The following is a 19,801-nucleotide window of genomic DNA, read 5'->3' as shown; positions in this document are numbered from 1 at the left end:
GCAGCAATGGAAGCAGAGCAACTGGCAGCGCAGAGGCAAACCCATCTGGGCTGCCGCATTGTGGCAAGATATTGCTGCCCGGGTGGAGAACCTGGTTGTAAAAGTCCGTCACGTAGATGCTCCCGTACCCAAGAGTCGGGCTACTGAAGAACATCAAAACAACCAGCAGGTGGATCAGGTTGCTAAGATTGAAGTGGCTCAGGTGGATCTGGACTGGCAACATAAGGGTGAATTGTTTCTAGCTCGGTGGGCCCATGACACCTCAGGTCACCAAGGAAGAGATGCAACATACAGATGGGCTCGTGATCGAGGGGTGGACTTGACCATGGACACTATTGCACAGGTTATCCATGAATGTGAAACATGCGCTGCAATCAAGCAAGCCAAGCGGTTAAAGCCTCTCTGGTATGGAGGACGATGGCTGAAATATAAATATGGGGAGGCCTGGCAGATCAATTATATCACACTCCCACAAACCCGCCAAGGCAAGTGCCACGTGCTTACAATGGTGGAGGCAACCACCGGATGGCTGGAAACATATCCCGTGCCCCATGCCACTGCCCAGAACACTATCCTGGGCCTTGAAAAGCAAGTCCTATGGCGACATGGCACCCCAGAAAGAATTGAGTCAGACAACGGGACTCATTTCCGAAACAACCTCATAGACCCCTGGGCCAAAGAGCACAGCATTGAGTGGGTGTATCACATCCCCTATCATGCACCAGCCTCTGGGAAAATTGAACGATACAATGGACTGTTAAAGACTACGCTGAGAGCAATGGGTGGCGGGACATTCAAACATTGGGATACACATTTAGCAAAGGCCACCTGGTTAGTCAACACTCGGGGATCTGCCAATCGAGCAGGCCCTGCCCAGTCAGAACTTTTACGTACTGTAGATGGGAATAAAGTCCCTGTAGTGCACATAAAAAATACGTTGGGGAAAACAGTCTGGGTTATTCCTGCCTCGGGCAAAGGCAAACCCATCCGTGGGATTGCTTTTGCTCAAGGGCCTGGGTGCACTTGGTGGATAATGCGGAAGGATGGGGAAGTCCGATGTGTACCTCAAGGGGATTTGATTTTGGGTGAGAATAGCCAATGATCTGAATTATGTGATGTTAAGTACTAATTATAGTTATAATAGTTATACTAATAATACACAGATATACTAATCATACTAATAATGTTATATGCCATACCAATGATATTACAATAAGAATCACCCAGATTAATGAAGAATAACTTCAGTGAAACCGAGCAAAGCACAGTGATGATGGTACCAGAACTGACTTCAACATGAAACAATCCAACACCACATACCATCCCCATCTTTCCTGCCCTGAAAGACTATTATGACAGATGGAGCCCAAAGTCATGGACTAAATGAACTCACCGAATATTTTAGAGGGATGGCCCATAGACGAAACGAATGGTATCTGTGTGTATATATATATCAAAAGACAGGAAAAGTGGTGGTGATTAATGGGAATGTATTGGAAAGTGTGGGACCTGGGCATGACGTAGATGGTATAGAATAAGGGGTGGATACTGTCCTGGTTTTGGCTGGAATAGAGTTAGTTTTCTTCCTAGTAGCTGGTACAGTGCTGTGTTTTGGATTTAGCATGAGAATAATGTTGATAACACACTGATGTTTTAGTTGTTGCTAGGTAATGCTTACACTAGCCAAGGACTTTTCAGCTTCCCATGCTCTACCGACTGAGAAGGCTGGAGGTGCACAAGAAGCTGGGAGGGGGCACAGCCAGGACAGTTGACCCAAACTGGCCAAAGGGACATTCCATACCATGTGATGTCATGCTCAGTACATAAACTGGGGGAAAGCTGGCCGGGGGGGGCCGCTGCTTGGGGACTGGCTGGGCATCGGTTGGTGGGTGGTGAGCAATTGCATTATGCGTCACTTGCTTTGTATATTCTTCTTCTTATTATTACTATTATTAGTTGTAGTAGTATTTTATTTTATTTCAATTATTAAACTGTTTTTATCTCAATCCACGAGTTTTCTCACTTTTACTCTTCCGATTCTCTCCCCCATCCCACTGGGGGGGGGGTGGGGAGAGTGAGTGAGCGGCTGTGTGGTGCTCAGTTGCCAGCTGAGGTTAAACCACGACAGTTGGGAATCCTTGAGTTTATTAATGAGGGAGTTAGTGCTGATGATGTGTGCTATGAGTCCAGTCCACTACTGACACACCAGCAATGCTGCGGGCCGGAGGAACACCTCACACTTATCATACATGTTTGCTAAGGGGAAGCTAGAAGGTTAGCTACTTAAGATGGTCTATTCTTGCTTAAAGATCTTCCAGACCACATGTAATTTTCATCAGTAATGCATAGTCCTTGCTTATTTAAATACTGGACTCTTGTACTATACGCTGTTGATATTTAATTCTGTTATTGCATTCAATACCAGTAACATTGGTGTGCTGCTTTGGGCCAGCTTCAGAGGTGTTATCCAATATTTGTATAGGTGGTGTAGCTGCAAGTGGCAGTCCCACCTTCCCGCTCTGCCGGGTACTATCTCCTGTCTTAGGAAGTATGATGAGTGTATTCTATTTGTTGGTCACTAGTAAGCAACAGACCATAGTTAAGTGGTTTAATTGCAAAAAATTCAGGCAGATCTTTATCTGTAGCTTCAGTAGGAACTTGAGTAATACTGTTTTCCAGCTTAACCAGTGGAGAAGTAGCTTCTGCTGCAAATATTTGTGTAGAGATTTAACTTCACTTTCTACATGTATCAAGGTGAATAAGCTCAACTGCTCCTCTGTTAAAGGAAAATAATGAAGCAGGCCTGAGGTTTAATTGAGAAGTTTTTTGACTTTGTTGTTGTTTGCTTGCATGAAGAATTTTCATGGCTCTGTGTCGGTGCTCTCAGGGATATTTTCGAAGATGGCTGCCTCATGTTGATGGTGATCATTCTGTGGTGTTTTGGAAACTTACAGAACAAAGTATGTTTTGACAGTTGTTGAGCGCAAAGTGTTCCAAGGTGAGTGGCTTATTAAGGTGGGGAGTTGGCACTGAATGGCAGACTCATATAAACTTCTGAGATCAAGCAGAACGTTTCTATTTAATTGTGATCTCCAAAATGACTTTGGTTAGTACAACTGCTTAAACATATCAACATAAGGCTCAAAATTTTCATTACAATAAAGCATTTAACATGAAAACATTTTAAGCAGTGTAACATGCTTAGTATTTGACAAAACATCCTCCAAATATCTGTACAGAATTATTTTGATAAAGAGTGTTTCTGGAACAAGATCTAACCCTTACAAACTAAAACACAAAACTCTTTTGTCAGTGGTTAACAGCTGGGTTTGGTGATGTGTTTGCCATTAAAACTCTAGGAACAAATTATTTTCAAGGGGTGCAAGACCTGGATATGGTTCTATATAACCTATACTTTTAAATGAAGATTCTGCTTCCGTGGTTTTGGACATTTATTTGATGGAATATCAGATTACACAGTCATAAAATTCTATTTACTATTTAAAGTAAAATGATAGATGCTATGAAAAAATACCTTTACTACATCAGTGATGCTTTAACTAAAGTGAATATTAAGACTATGTCCTGGTTTCGGCTGGGATAGAGTTAATTTTCTTCCTAGTAGCTGGTACAGTGCTGTGTTTTGGATTTAGGAGGAGAACAATGTTGATAACACACTGATATTTTAGTTGTTGCTAAGTAGTGCTTACACTAGTCAAGGACTTTTCAGTTTCCCATGCTCTACCGACTGAGAAGGCTGCAGGTGCACAAGAAGCTGGGAGGGGGGCACAGCCAGGACAGCTGACCCAAACTGGCCAAAGGGACATTCCATACCATGTGATGTCATGCTCAGTACATAAACTGGGGAAAGCTGGCCGGGGGGCCGCTGCTTGGGGACTGGCTGAGCATCAGTCGGTGGGTGGTGAGCAATTGCATTGTGCATCACTTGCTTTGTATATTCTTTTATGATTATGATTATTATTATTTTATTATTATAAATCTGTCTTTTAAGTATGTACATATACTGAAAAGGAGTATTCTTAACTGAAAGGATGTGTTTTCTTTTTCTCTCGATAGCACATGTGTTCCCATTTCACTCAGAAAGTGCTTATGTATTCTCAGCTAGAGAATTACCTCATCAGCTGTGAATCTAGCATGGACAACAAATCTAAACCAAGAATGTCTTATCAGCAGGCAATATTGGGGGAAGAGAAGGCTGGCAATCATTTCCATATACCTTGTATTAATAAGAAACCTTCTCATAGAGAAGAATAGACTTTTATTTTCAATCCTGATATATATACAATGGTAAAAACTCACATTTTCATGCTTTAGTGAGACACTTCAAAATCCTACCCCAGGCAGCTGTCAGAGTAGCTCTGTCCAGGTCCTAGTAGCTGCCTCACATTCAGCTCTATTACCAGAAGCTTAAACTCTTGATAGCTGAGCAGTCAGTCATGGGAGAGAAAACACAGTTCTACCAGTTTTGGAAAGGAAAAGTGAGTGAGGAATGGATCTTTCTATTTCCAGAGGCCCAGTACCTCACCTGTGGAGGTGAGTACCTCACCACCCAGTACCTCACCTCCCAGAACAAGACAAGGCAGTTCATGTTTCCAGTCCCATTAGACCTGTCTTGTACAATTTCTGATGGCAGGGCCCAAGCACAGTGTCTGTTCCACACAGTCCTCAGTAGTCTAAAAGAAATGTATCCATCACGTGGCAAGAGAAAAATAGCCCTTTGGAGCACAGCTGAACCCCTCTCCCCTTGAATAGGTAGAACACCTATCTATTGCACCAGTTTTTCCAACGTACTGGGAAGGATCACCAGGGTTGATGCCTTTCACTGCTATATACACTTTTCTGATAAATTCAGTGTCTCTGTGGGGAAGGTGAACTGGAGAGGGCTGCCCTTGGATGTAGAGCTGGCCCCACCACCAGACCTGATTTCATTCACCAGGAAGATGCTCTCAGAGTCCTGCCCCTGTGAAGAGTCTGAGGTCTCCGAGCTACGCAGTGTCCTTACTGATGTGTCAGACTGAGCCAAACTTGCACTGGGGCCTGGAAGCAGCATGTGACCCCCAGTGCTGCTTTCACTTAACTCTGGAGGATAAAGCAGTGTTTGCAAGGTGCTGCTGATCTCCCTCAGCTCACGAGAGATGAAGGAGGGTGACTGACTTGATATGGCAGAGGAGGTCCTGTGACCATCCATGCAGTTGAAATTGCCCCGAGTGCTGCCTCCGAGCCCCTCCAATTCGGCAGAAGAGGCATTTGATCTTCTCGATGGCTTTGCTGAGCACAGTCTTGCGGAGGAGGATGTAGACCCATGGGTCCAAAATGGGGTTCACCGAGGCAATGCAGATGGCTTGCAGGTCAGGGTTTTGCCTCACATCCCTCACTGATTCTGGCTGGTACAGCTGGTTCACAAAGACACGGACCTACCCAAGGAGATGAGGGAAGAGAAAGACACAATTACACAATTACACCAGGAAATCGAAGTTTACATTTCAAAGCAGAGATCTAGATTTGCAATGCAAGCTACAACAAGAGAAGAGGCTGGCAAAGCCAGGCATCTCGGATTGGCAGCCGTGAGTTTATTTTTGGAAATGGCAAAAAAAAAAAATCAGAGAGATGAATCTGCTGTAAATTGACTTTTGTTACAGGTAGGAAAGGAATGGCTCTTTCTCTCTCCTTCCCCTCATAATTAATCCTTGAACCTTCAACTTTTGGCTATTGTTTTTAAAACTTATTAATTGATAGAACACAGGATGTAGACCTGTATCCTGCTTTCTTGTTATACCTCAAGTCTTATGCTACCTGCAAAGAGATATCTGACTGAGGAGACCTGGCCAATCAGTTCCTCTAGCAAAGGTCTAATAATTGTTTGTTTAGAAACAAACTGAAACCCAGATTATAATCCAAGTATACTAGACTCTGGAAACAAGTCCAGAGCTGTCGATTCCAAAGTTTAGAAATGCATTTTGCTGACACCTGTCCTTACTGGAATTGTTTGTATATCATCAACTGTTTGCTTGTTGCAGCATGGTTTGGAAAAAAGAAATGAAAAAAAAAAAGAAAAGGAAAAGTCCCCTAGCTAGGAGATTTTTAATAGGTCAAAATGATTAGATGATTCCAGCACTGGACTGCAGTGCTTTGCTTTCTCCTACATGAGCCAGCATTTTGGTTCTACTTACAAAAGCATAAAAATACTGATAAAGTGGTCAAGAATTGAAGATGTTGAAGCTGCTGCATGAAGTGACTATTTAATTAGCACTTTTAGTTTATCATGCGTGAAATTTAAGACTAATTAGGATCCTGTCTTCTACACAGAAATGTCTCCTTTGGGTTCTTCCTTTGAATCCAAGAGAAAAAAACAGTAACCTAGTCCCTATCCAGGTTTAGGGGCCACTTTTGTAAATGCTACTGTGAGTAAGGCACAGTCCAATTCTTTGATATAAATTTTTATCTTTCCAGTGTCACTAAGGAGAATGATATCATATGAGTTTATGTTGATCAGTCTCAAATAGCTGCTCTCCATTTTAGCAAGACCTACGCAGTGTCCAATTATAGGAAGGCCTAGGAAAGCCACTGAAAAGAACTGATAATTGAAGATGCTGTTTTCTTCAGATTCCTTAAGGTAAGTCAGTAAAAATAAATCCCTTAATTATCTTATCTGATACAGTAAAAATCTAGTAGCAAAATTATGAGGTTTTTAAACTCTCGGCCTTGACTCCTGAAATGAATCAAGTCTTGCCTAGCTAGGAGAAGATTACAGACAAGGAGGCAGACAAGCATTTAAATAAACTGGAGCCAAACTAGAACAGCCCTCTTAAGTCATTTTTATTAGAAGTTCTGCATGTGAAGCCATCCAAGTCTGGTGAAAAATTTCACAATTCTGTTTGGAGAAATTTTCCTGCAGCAGGGCAATGTGGTGACATTCTGTTTGTCAGAATTCAGAGCTTGAATGTACTCCAAAGCTATCAATGAGGTATGAAGTAAAATAATGTAGAGTCCCTCTACAGAAGTCCTATGCATACAGTCGCTCTCAAACCAATGATTGTCAAATCGATGATTGCCTATATTTTCTTTCTCGGTACTTTTCTCTAGGTTTATGGGTAACAAAACCTGCCCAGAGAATTCAAAATATGGGAAAATCTTGAATTTACACAGCAATATAATGATCAGTTTTATTCTCAGTTACTTTCCTAATGATTTCTAACACTGCAGATGTCTTTTTGACAACTAATTTATTGAGCTTATTTTTCTGTTAAGCCAAACATGCAACTGAAGTACTTCAAAGACTATTCCTATGCATATTGAACTTATTTTTATGTTTTTTTTCTTTTATTAAGCTTTACTTGCTTTGAATTTTTTCATTATTTATTTTATATTAGCCTCCTATCCGATGTCCATCACTACATGATTCCATGTATCACTGGCTGAGAGAAGACCAGTCCCTCCAGAGGCCAAAATTTTTAAATATATACAGTTTTGCTGGTATTCATTGATTCTTTAAAAATGCACTTAATTAAAATCTCTTGCCATTTGCTGGTGGCAGGGTGCAGGAAAGCCAGTCTCTCATCTGACTTGACTACATCTTTCCTGAGCGCACCGCCAGGTGACACGGATGTCTCACGGTCACAGCATCCTGCCTCAAAGCCACAGTGCCAGCAGCTCTGCCACCTACCCTGCGCTGATGGGCAGCTGCTGCATCCCAGAGGCGGCTAGCAAATGGAAATGTGCAACCAGTGATTAACTTTGCAGGTGGGGAAAAGTTTTGTGACTCAATTTATAAGCTTGTGCAAGTAAAGCTGCTCTTAGTGACACAGGCACTGAACCTGAAATGCAGCAGTCCGGATTCCTGAACCTGGAAGGCTGAAAAATAAGTTGATGCAACTTTGGCATCGGCTAAACTCTGTTCTTGAAATATCTACTTGGCCATTTGTGTGAGATTTTTTTTTCCCCTCCAAAACTGATAAAAGGTCATAAATATATAAAGGTCAAATTTCCCTAGGGGATTTAACCTGTGCCATAACAACATTTTTTTTCAAATGCTTCTTTTTTTTTTCTGTACTGAGATTTCCTTATGCAGAGGAATACACCCTGAAAGTATGTAAATGCTGGTCTATGTATTTGACCAGTTGATCATTGGACAGGTACCTGCCCCGAGAGCCAGGAGTCCAAAGGACAGTGTTGTGGGAGCGGAGGCCTTCTAGCAGCTCATACTACAAAATGCAGTCATTACCAGGAAGATTAGAGGTATGACAGGGAGGGGTATTTGCTGATAAATTCATCCAGATCACAGAACCAGAAGGCACACTTTGAAGATAGCTGAAGTACACAGTCCAACTTTGGAGACCTGTTGGATTTTTTTTTTTTTAAACTTGGAGCTATAGTTACACATCAGTGATTTAATAGTGGGTTTGTTCTTTTGATAAGCAGCATCTGAAATTGAGGTACCTAATTCACCTTTCTCTATCTACCTGGCAGACTTTATGGAAAGACAAAAATGTCTTTAAGTGCTGACTGTGACTGAAAAGGACAATCTCTAATTGCACAACGCAGCTTGCTTTATGTTATCTCTCTATGTTTTATTTCCTTTTGACAGATATGCAACACATAGGTAAAAGATTCCTAAAATGGACCTATTTAGTGAAAACTTTGGACTGTACAAAACTCTTTCTACTTCCCAGAAAGGTCCCATGTCTTTTATTAGAAGCCCCCAAAAATGTCAAATGCATTTATCAATTCAGACCTATTGCTTGGATTACATCTTAATCGCAATATGGTAAAAAATAATCTGTGTTGGAATGTCAGTTTTATCATTTCTTTACATACTGGTGAAACAGCATTTATTAATGTATCATCTACAAGAACAGCAAGAGATGTATCCTGTTTTGGCTACAAGTCTTCTGCTGCAGGATGTAGCATGATAAAGGATATTGCCTTGCATCTCCCCTTGGGAGGCAGTCCTGAAGGGCAAAGGAGTCCAGGAAGGCTGGACATTCATCAAGAAGGAAATCTTAAAGGCGCAGGAGCAGGCTGTCCCCATGTGCTGAAAGACGAGCCAGCGGGGAAGAAGACCGGCCTGGCTGAACAGAGAGCTTTGGCGGGAACTCAGGAAAAAAAAAAAAAGAGTTTATGCCCTTTGGAAGGAGGGGCAGGCAACTCAGGAGGACTACAAGGATGTTGTGAGGCTATGCAGGGAGAAAATTGGAAGGGCCAAAGCCCAACTAGAACTTAATCTGGCTACTGCTGTAAAAGACAATAAAAAATGTTTCTATGAATACATTAACAACAAAAGGAGGGCTAAGGAGAATCTCCATCCTTTATTGGATGCGGGGGGAAACATAGTGACAAAGGATGAGGAAAAGGCTGAGGTACTTAATGCCTTCTTTGCCTCAGTCTTTAATAGTCAGACCAGTTATCCTCAGGGTACCCAGCCCGCTGAGCTGGAAGACAGGGACGGGGAGCAGGATGAAGCCCCCATAACCCAAGGGGAAATGGTTAGCGACCTGCTACACCACTTAGACACACACACAAGTCTATGGGGCCGGATGGGATCCACCCAAGGGTACTGAGGAAGCTGGCGGAAGTGCTCACCAAGCCACTTTCCATCATTTATCAGCAGTCCTGGCTAACCAGGGAGGGCCCAGTTGACTGGAGGTTAGCAAATGTGATGCCCATCTACAAGAAGGACCAGAAGGAGGAGCCAGGGACCTACAGGCCTGTCAGTCTGACCTCGGTGCTGGGGAAGGTTATGGAGCAGATCATCCTGAGTGCCATCACACAGCACGTACAGGACAACCAGGTGATCAGGCCCAGTCAGCATGGGTTTAGGAAAGGCACGTCCTGCTTGACTAACCTGATCTCCTTCTATGACCAGGTGACCCGCTTAGTGGATGAGGGAAAGGCTGTGGATGTTGTCTACCTGGATTTAGTAAAGCCTTTGACACCATTTCCCACAGTATTCTCCTGGAGAAACTGGCTGCTCGTGGCTTGGACGGGCGTACTCTTCGCTGGGTTACATACTGGCTGGATGGCAGGGCCCAAAGAGTTGTGGTGAATGGAGTTAAATCCAGTTGGCGGCCGGTCACGAGCGGTGTTCCCCAGGGCTCAGTTTTGGGGCCAGTTCTGTTCAATATCTTTATCAATGATCTGGACGAGGGGATCGAGTGCACCCTCAGGAAGTTTGCAGACGACACCAAGTTGGGCGGGAGTGTTGATCTGCTCGAGGGTAGGAAGGCTCTGCAGAGGGACCTGGACAGGCTGGATCGATGGGCCGAGGCCAACTGTATGAGATTCAACAAGGCCAAGTGCCGGGTCCTGCACTTGGGTCATAACAACCCCATGCAATGCTATAGGCTTGAGGAAGAGTGGCTGGAAAGCTGCCTGGCGGAAAAGGACCTGGGGGTGTTGGTTGACAGCCGGCTGAACATGAGCCGGCAGTGTGCCCAGGCGGCCAAGAAGGCCAACGGCATCCTGGCCTGTATCAGAAATAGTGTGGCCAGCAGGACTAGGGAAGTGATCGTCCCTTTGTACTCAGCACTGGTGAGGCCACACCTCGAATACTGTGTTCAGTTTTGGGCCCTGTAAAAGACTCCCTAGCTCCAAATGGATACGAACAATTTAATTTTGCATTTTACATTCAGACTTCTCAGCCTTGCTCTAGCTGCTCCTCCACAGGATAAGGTTTTGGCTTTTTTCTGAAACTGCTGAAGTCCATGAGTTGATACCCTGTATCGTGTTACGACATTGTATTTAATTCCCAGAACCTGTTCTCTGCATCTACCAGCATCTCTTGAAAACACAATATTGTTCTTCTGTGAAGTAGCTGTTATAATATTAGATTAATCAAACTAAGTACTGTCAATCCACAGGTACTGTTGGAGTTTTGGCCACTCTATGACCTGATGCCTCCTGGTGCGGCGAGTCTGCTTAACCATGAAGTTTCTGGTGCTGGACTGCAGGGCAGGTTGTGTGTGGTTCCTAGGTCTAACGCACGTGCACCTCTCGGAGACGTCCTGCGTGCAACTCAAACAGCACGTTTTGACTTCCTTTAGATGACAAGCAAACACATGGCACTGTGCTCAGTTATGCCATGGCACAATGCGAAGTAACAACACTGAAGGACAGGAGACGGCCTTTGGTGACAGCCAGCACGTTGGTACTCTAGCAAAGCCACACTACTAACATAAACAGAAGCCAGTGAAATGTGGCAAAACTGGCCCAACCCTTGTGATTACACCCTCCTCTGAAGCAGGAGGATGGATTCGCTGACCTCTCTGAGTCCTGTTCATATGTATTTCTCTAAACTTCCTTACTGCGGTATATGCTATTATTTGTTTCGTGTCCCCAGCTGGCCAGCTGTATTTCACACACATCGTAACCCCTCTACAACAGAGGGATTGCCCTACCTACAATAAACCCCCTTAAAACAATCCTTCTAAACCCACTTTTTGTCTAACAACTACTGCTTGGCTCCCTACACTGTGTTTTGGAAGGTGGCAAATAAGGCAAGCCAGCTGTTTGTTTAACGTCTCTGAGCCAGAAGAGAAGTTTGCCAAGTTTTATTATGGTGGGCGGCAAGCAAGAACTGAGCCTTGAGCTGGTGGGGTTTTTTTGTCTTCCTTGGAGATAAGGTGGAAGAATAGAAATAAGTGGATCCTGCATGTTCAATTCAATGACAATAATTGTATCAGCCATTTCAGAAAATTAGCAAATGGTTAGTGGTAATGTTGTCCGACATTTTGGTATGATCTCTAGTTTTATGTGGGCCAGATTCCTCCAACTCTCATTTAACTGAAAATTATACTAATGAGTAGTTCCGCTGAGTTTACTCCTCCCACACTGGGGAGTTGCTTGAGGGATGTTAAGAGTGTGGGATCTACCCCAAAGACAGTGAATCCTTCAGGAGGGGAAGCTCAGCTCAGGTTTTGGGTGTGAAGCATTCTGTGCATTGCTGGTACCATGTGAACAGAACTCTCTCCTCCTTCCGCATATCAAGAACTGCTGTACCCTTCAGCAACAGCAAGCACATTTTAAAAACACAATAAACATCCAGAAGTGCAGGCTAGACCCAAACCTCGCTCATCACAAATTCATTTTGGAAGTGAACTTTAAAGTGCCTTTAGCTCTCAATAAGATTTTTGCTGTGTAGATTCCAGTTAAACAGTGGAAAAATTATTAAGAATTTTTGGTGCTGTATTTTAACCAAAGGAGCCCAGGACTTGGGATAAGCGTGTTTCTTTTCTTGTAAATATAAATCAGTACAACTTTCTCTCACCATGTATGCATGCTAACTGCATTTAAATTATTATAACAGTTTGCAGCACCAGCTAAATAGGGTTCTGTCCTACAGGCACAGACTAGGAATAGAAAAGACTTAGCAATGCGGATGATGGAAAAGAAGGGTTGTACAACGTTACTCACCACCAGAGGAATAGAGCAGATGACCACCACCAAGTGGCAATAAGCAGAATAACCATCTGGATCTCTGCTCCAGCCATCTGACGGAAGCTCCGGTATCTGCAAAAGTCAGATAAACGGCTGGAGGTGGTGTCTGTCCCCAAGGACGTGCATCGCATGAACTGGTGGTGCATGTGAATTAGGGCCATGCACACCAGGATGTTGCAGATCACAGTGACCATGATCAGGAAGGAGCTGAAGCCAGTGTACATGTAGGAATATGCTGCATGGGTGGCCTCCTTTGCTCGCCAGTCTATGAAACACCAAGTGTAAGGGTACTGCAAGGTAGATTTGCCAAGCCCCATGCTGGGGAGGGCACAGAACAACACGTTGGAAGCATAGATGGCAAAGAGCGTGAGCCCTGCCAGCTTCTTGTCTACATAATGGTTGTAGAAATAGGCACGGTTGATGGCCAGGTACCTTTCTATAGATATGGCACAGATAATGCTGAGGCCAGAGAGTCCAAAGAAGAGGAGGATGAAGGAGCTGTACTCACACAGCGCCGGTCCTCCTGGCCAGCTATTCTGCAGGTAAGTGGCAATAGCGACCGGACTCACCAGGCAGGTCCCCAAGAGATCAGTGACCGCCAGCCTACAGACCAGCATGTAGAAAGTGGTCTCCTTCTGCTCCTTCCTGGACTTGCAGAGCACCATGATGGCTATGAGGTTGCCCACCATGCCAAATATGAACATGACAGTGGGGATGGTGGGGGGCTTCCTGCCCTCGGCCCCACTGGTGGAGCTGTTTGCAGGTGGCACAATGGTGGGGTCGAAGGACATGATGCCCATGCTGCCGCTGGGGAGTCGAGCGAAGGCGAGAGTGGGTCCGAAAATAAAAGGCAAAGGCAGAATAGGGGATGGGAGGGTGTAGTCTAGCGTGAAAATAAAAATTCAAATGAGGGGAAAAAAAAAAAAGTCGTGTATTTTAGTTAAAAAAAGAAAAAAAAAAAATCCTAAAAAAGAGCCGAAGCGGGGTGCCGTCCGACAGCGACCGACCGCAGCCGGGAGAGCCGAGGGCTGTCTTTTCCTGCCGCTGCTCTCTCCGCGCAGACCGCAGCGCTTCGCCGCTCAACCCGGAGGGGGATGGCGGTGGCCGGGGCAGCCCGAGCGCGGAGCTGAGCTGAGCTGAGCGGAGCGCGGCGCCTGTCCGCCTATATCGCCTCACTGCCTCTCGCACCGACGCCGGGGATGGCTCAGCGCGGCTCTAGGGCGGCAGCTCCAGGTGCCCACAGGGGCGGCGCGGGAAGGTACCAGAGCGCGGTGGCAGCCGCTTATCCCCTCCCGCCAGCCGGCGCGGCGGGGCGCTCCCGCCGAGTTTCGCCGCGGAGGGGGCGAGGGCAGCTCCTCCCCGCCCTCTCGCCCCATTGGCCGCGCCGGGGAGGGCAGGTTGCGCGGGGCCGGGCGCGGGCACCTCTGCTCGGGACTGCCTGCGGTGCGAGGCGAGGCGCCAGCAGGGAGAAGCGGGCGGCCATTGGCGGGACGGGGATGAGGGGAACGGGGGGCACCGGCCCGGGCGGGGACACCTGCCCACGCAGCCCCCACTTGGCGGTCTTCTTCCACACAGAGCTCCCTGCGGCCGAAACGCCTCGTGTGCCCCCTCGGCCCGTCCTTCGGTTGTAATGGATGGAAGTGAGGGCTCCTCGCACCTTCCCCTAAAGGGCATTGCTGCTGGATGGGCGCCCTGACGGAGCTCTGTTTACCGAGGAGCTAGCGGCTGGCTTAGCACAGGTCAGGCGCAGCAACCCAGCATATGTCTGTGCAGAGCCCTGGAACAGAGCTCACGCACTGCAGGACACGCCCTCGCGCAAGGAGGTGAGCTTGTGCTGCCTCTGTGCCCTGTGAAAGGAAGGGTCTGATATGCCAGAGCCATTTCACCAGCTGCTTATTCACGAGTAGCAGCTGAGAGAGATTGCAGCTGGGCAGTTTAGCAAAAAGATAAACACAGGTGCAGCGAGGTGATACCACAAAACATGACGACTGGCAGCAGATGCTCTTGCATCAGGTGAGCATAACTGGTGTCTCCCACTGCTAAAGATCTTCCCTCAGAACGTGGCAGCTATATACTGCTTATATCTGGCCTCTGTTAGTTATGTTGCTAAACACAGGAAGGGTGTATGTACGTTCAAGGGAAGTGTTTATATATTTGCTTCAAGAACTGGTTTTGTCTTGACTGTGAGATGATAAAGTAGGGAATTAGAAATAGGATTATACTTGCTGTCAAAGCCTCATGATTATAGTTCAGTTTTCAGCTGGGCTGATGGAGGGACAGCAATTGCTTTTATCTGATGCCTGCTTGCTGGCTTTCATGCAACTGGTGGTGGTTGTGGAGTCCACAAAAACCTATCACCACGACAGGTACATGCATCGGTGTTTCTGTTGGAGGGGAACAGTACTAGTGACTAGTGCTGATACTGTTGGGTCAGGAATGAAGCCTTCACACTGTCATGCTGGATTAGACAACCGGATCTGGCTGGTCTAATGTCTTTTCTCTTACATTAGATGACATCAGTTGCTACAAAGGACACAAAACCTGTGCCCCAAAGCATGAAACTTATATCCTTACAGGAACCTCTTCTCTGACATTAAGGCAAAATGTATTATAAAAGTCTGATCTTTCTTCAATCTTACTATCCTCCCCCCCCTCTCTTTTTAAGCCTGCGATGGTGATGCCCGTGGACTTATTAGCATTCTGTAAAGTCATGATAATGTCATGACATGCTGACAGCAAAAATACTGACAGAACAAAATATATGAAAGAGAATGAAGAGTTTCAGTTTTTAATGCTGTATGAACAAACATGAAGAAAAAAACCCAATTTTTAATCTGATCATTCAGCTTTTTAGTGTTGTTATCTAACTGCTTTGGAAACAAAATTCAGTTTTAGAAAAAATAGTTGGTTTTGAAATAACACATATAGAGATAAAGAAGCTATAGTAGCGGTGGTGGTCTGCTCAGAGAAAATAAACAGAACTTTTTTTTTATGTTTTGCTAGTATTGACAGCTCTTTATCTTTTACAAAATCGGAAAATCATTCTGTCACAAGCACAGAGCTACATGTGGGAGTAGAGGTGGCTCAATTAGGTTTGCCTAATTGTCAGAAGCAAATTATAGGCACTTCAAAATACTTTCAAAAGAAAGCACAGCACAAAGATTGTTTTTTCTTATCTCTTAAACAGTTTTCCGGGTGTTCCAGGAAAGTTGACCCAGGTACACAGCAAGCTCTGAATTCAGGCTGTGTAATTGCACATGCTTTCTCAATAGTCCTTCTTTCCTACACTGAGACTTTGGTGCTCTGGTATTAGATGTGGGATTAAGTGAACACAGGTGCAGCAGTCATTACTAGTATGGGAAAAGAATTACCTTGCTTCCCTGAAATGGTGCAAAGGTTTTTAATGACTAAGGGCAGAGGAAATGATTTGTGTTTCTGTGTTGCTGCTTTTTTTCTGCTTTTTTCCCAGGTTTTCTTCTTATCCACAGATCCAGTCTCATGAGGTATTTTGACCATCTCATAACAGATTGCGTGTCTTGAGAAGTCTCAATCTATGGTAGAGGCTGCTCAAGTCCTTCTGTGGATACGTATACACGTGTGTGTATGTGAAGGAGTGAATGCTATTTTTTGTTCTATAAGGTCTGTCTTATAATGGATACATCTAAAGAACTAAAAATGCAGGGAAGCCAGGGAAATCAATGGAGAAACAACAGAAGTATAGTTTTGAGTGCAAGGATAGTAAGATCGGTTTTGTAAAATAGTGTTAGTTCTTTAATTAGAGAATATGATAGAAATCAGTCACAGAATTGTGGGACAGATTGCATGTGATCTTACTGTATCTATCTGCTGTGTAAAATTTTTAGTTATTAGAAAAATTTAGTAAGTTTTAGGAGTTTCCCTTTGAACTAATGGTTCTGATACCTAGAACTCCTAGTCAAGATGAAAAGCATAATCACATAAAAGACTTAGTCTTCAGAGCAGAGACTTAAAGTGGAACTGAAAAACTGAAGAAATTCCACTTGCAACATGAGTAGTCATGCTGTCATAGCAGTAATATCACACATTGTAGCATTGAGTAACCACTGAAGAAGTTCTGTTTGTGTGGAAACCACTTAGGTGACAAGTCAAAATATCATGAAGAAAAACCAGAAGCTTTGGAGTGATAATAATGTATGGAAAAAAAAAACCAGTTTGTTTAAAAAGTGCTAGATCAGAAAAACGTGGACACTGAAAATGATTAGGATAAACTTTTACTTGCCTCAGAGTATTTTAATGCTGTTAGAGTTGTTAGAAGATTAATACTCACATACATGAGTGAACTATGATAGCTTGATTAGTTGAGCTATATAACTAACTGTGGTCATATTTTTAGCCTGGTGAAAGAGATTTAAATTAAAATATTTGACTTTTTTTTTTTCTTTCTTCCTTCTGTGGTGTGGTAAGAAGCTCATATTTATTCAGCATGTCTCAGCTGCCACGTGATATTCCTTATAAAGCTCCTTTAGCCAGCTGATGGTTCCAAAACCTTACCGGCATTGCTTAGGGGCAGCTGGAACATAGACAAATAAACGACACAAAGGTCTCCCTGCTGTGTTTAACTGTTTGTAATTTTGACACCAAAATGCCCATGTAGGCATGTAAATTGACGGCTATTTTCTGGAGGTGCTCCTATGAGCTCCATTTCCAGAGGAGCTGTGTTCAGTGCCTTTGTAAGTCGGGCAGTAAAAGTGGATATACAGCCAATTTTGGAAACTTTGGACTGAGCTCTTAACATGCTGCAGGTCTGAAAAATGTTTTGCATGTTAAACTCCCATTAAATACTTGAGGTTCAGTAATATTCTTGAATTATTCAACAGTTTTTCAACCTTTCTCCTTCAGTGGGAAATTTGGCTATGGGAAACCTTTCTTATTGCTTTTTTGCTTAATTTTTGTTCAGCTATCATGCTTTTGACACATAAATTTTTTCAGGAAAAAAAAACCCAAGAAGTTGGATATTACTAAACTATGTCCGTATGCCAAAATAAAATCATTATTAATAGACAATGGAAATAGACTGAACCAAATGTTACATAATAGTCTTTAATTAATCAGTAGAAAAGAAAAAATATACGAGTAAGTTGAAAAAATGTTTAAAATAAATTGGGAAATTCTGTAATGTAATTGGAATAGAAATAGCATTGTAAGTAGATAAAACTTTTTATATTTTAAAATGTATAATATTTTCCTGCCCACATATTTTCATATAAAATCATCACAGATAGTAACAATATTAAATTATTTTAAGAGTTCTGGTTATTACTAGCATGACTAGTAATATTACTAGTACTTCTGGTACACTTCTGTTGCACCTGATAAAACAGCTTGATGAATGGGGGATTTCCTTGGGTGGGGGAATTCTCTGGGGAGTGAGAGCAGTCTCCCCCATGCTGTTCTCACTGCATGACCGTCTAGGAGAGCTGCAAACTGCCACTGCAAGTGGATCTCATGGTGTGCTGGCATGCAAGGCACCTCTGCACTCCAGTAGGACACTATCATGCCAAAAAACACAGCTCTATAATTTACTCCAGTCATGTGTTCCGTATTAGTCAATCATGCTACTGAAGTTTGGGGTTTTTTTTCCTGTTTAAATGATGCTGTTAATCTTTATAGTACACTGAATGACTTTTTCCTCTGTAATAACATTTGTCACTGCAGTGGTACGTAGTTCTATTTTAGCAGTTATAAAGTCTGCATTAACAGTTAAAATACTTTTAAATTATTTTTTTTCAACTCATTAGCTTCTTCCTCAACTGTTGCTTATAGCCATATACTGTTGTTTCTGATTTTTTTTTTTTTTTTTGAGTTTGGCAGTTCTTACTTGTCTTTCAGAGGCCAACAACATAAAAGGGAAGTTCATAGAAGAGCACTAATAATTAGCTGTCAACATATTTTCTTATTATAAAATTAAAATAAAATTTTGGCTATTTCAGGTCTTACCTGATGAGCTACAAGTAGACAGCTAAGTCAGACCCTATGCAGAAAAAATATTATAAATTAAATTCCTTTTGGGCTGTCGCACCTTCACTGAAGTAAACAAATATCTTTTAGAACATATGCTGGATTAGTTTTGCAGGGAATGTTGGAATATACTTTGTAAATATTAGTAATTGGAAATTTTTGTATTGTTTTTGTTTTCTGCAGTTGGGTGTGTGTGGGATGGTTCATTTTGTTGTGAAGAGGTATGATAATTGATGGCTGTGGTGGAAGCAGAAACAACCCAGCATTGCACAGGAAGTAGTTATTTGGCAGGTCCTATTCATGTCTAGTTGTTCTGCAGATTTTCCATGACAGATATGAAGACTCTTTCCAAGGATCTTGACTGTAATTCTGTGACAGTATCTGTGTGCCAGAAATTTCAACAAAGTGGCAGGCTTTCTTCTTTTTTTTTCTTGAGGTGTGATAATGGGATCCGGGAGCGTGTTAAACAGCCATATTCTGTAGCTTTGAAGAAAGAACTGAAGCTATGCATTTCTGTTTGAAAGTTGAAACTTTTATCAAGTGTTAAAAGCTGTGTACCAAAGGCACCTGTGATGAAATCAGTGGACCTGTGATTTTTGCAGTCAGATTAACAGTCATGGAAGTGGCTTAACTCATGATATGGTTTTGTAGCATTCCTTTCTTTGTTGTCATACTTGGCTTTGGTTTTTCTCAACACCTCCTTGTAAAATAAACTGAAGTTTCTCTGGAAAATCTGCTATCTCTGTACAAATTGTGTTCTCTGTTTCTGTCCTTGTGAAGCACTCCAAGAAGATTGTCAGTAATTTTGAGGTGAAGTCTGTTTTCTTCTGTGAAAGTACCTGGACCATCTTTGGAAAGAGGGCAGAATCCTTTATAGTATATGCTGAGCTTGTATGCTACCTCTGCAGCATGAAGGCTGGGTTGGGCATGTGATTTGAGGCTATATGTGAGTTACGATCAGTTGAAAGTTTAATAGAAGTTTCTTCTTGTACCATCCTGCCCACTATGGGGCTGGGCTTGAAAGTGTTTCTAGCTGTCAGGATGGATTAACAATTACTAGTGCAATGCAATGGCTCTTTCATTGCCTGGTGGAAGAATTCTCCTAATAAATGCTGAGGCTGGGCTCTTTGGGAAAGATTTTTTCCTTTTTATAAATGCTTGCCATTACAATTATTCAGGAAGTTTTTGTACACTATGTAACCACTGTATGTAATCAAATCTTGCATGGGGTGAATTTTATCACATTAAGCTTTGAATTCTGAAAGATTCCAGGACCAAGAAAAATAATACAAACCAACAAGCTACTGGATAACTATCTGTAAATCAGCAGCTTGGTTCTTAGAAAAATCTA

General features: G+C 43.2%; 1 protein-coding gene across 1 annotated transcript; it reads right to left on the bottom strand.

The window, feature by feature from the left end:
- Positions 1-4,846: 4,846 nt before the first annotated feature.
- LOC143172268 (prostaglandin E2 receptor EP4 subtype-like) lies at positions 4,847-13,244 on the bottom strand. Its single transcript, XM_076361490.1, is given in 4 exon segments — positions 4,847-5,222; positions 5,224-5,435; positions 12,430-12,461; positions 12,464-13,244. Coding segments are annotated over 4 exon segments (1,401 nt in total).
- Positions 13,245-19,801: the final 6,557 nt, after the last annotated feature.

Source organism: Aptenodytes patagonicus, chromosome W (assembly GCF_965638725.1).
Source record: "Aptenodytes patagonicus chromosome W, bAptPat1.pri.cur, whole genome shotgun sequence".
Lineage (NCBI taxonomy): Eukaryota > Metazoa > Chordata > Aves > Sphenisciformes > Spheniscidae > Aptenodytes > Aptenodytes patagonicus.
This window is presented reverse-complemented; position numbering and strand designations above follow the sequence as displayed.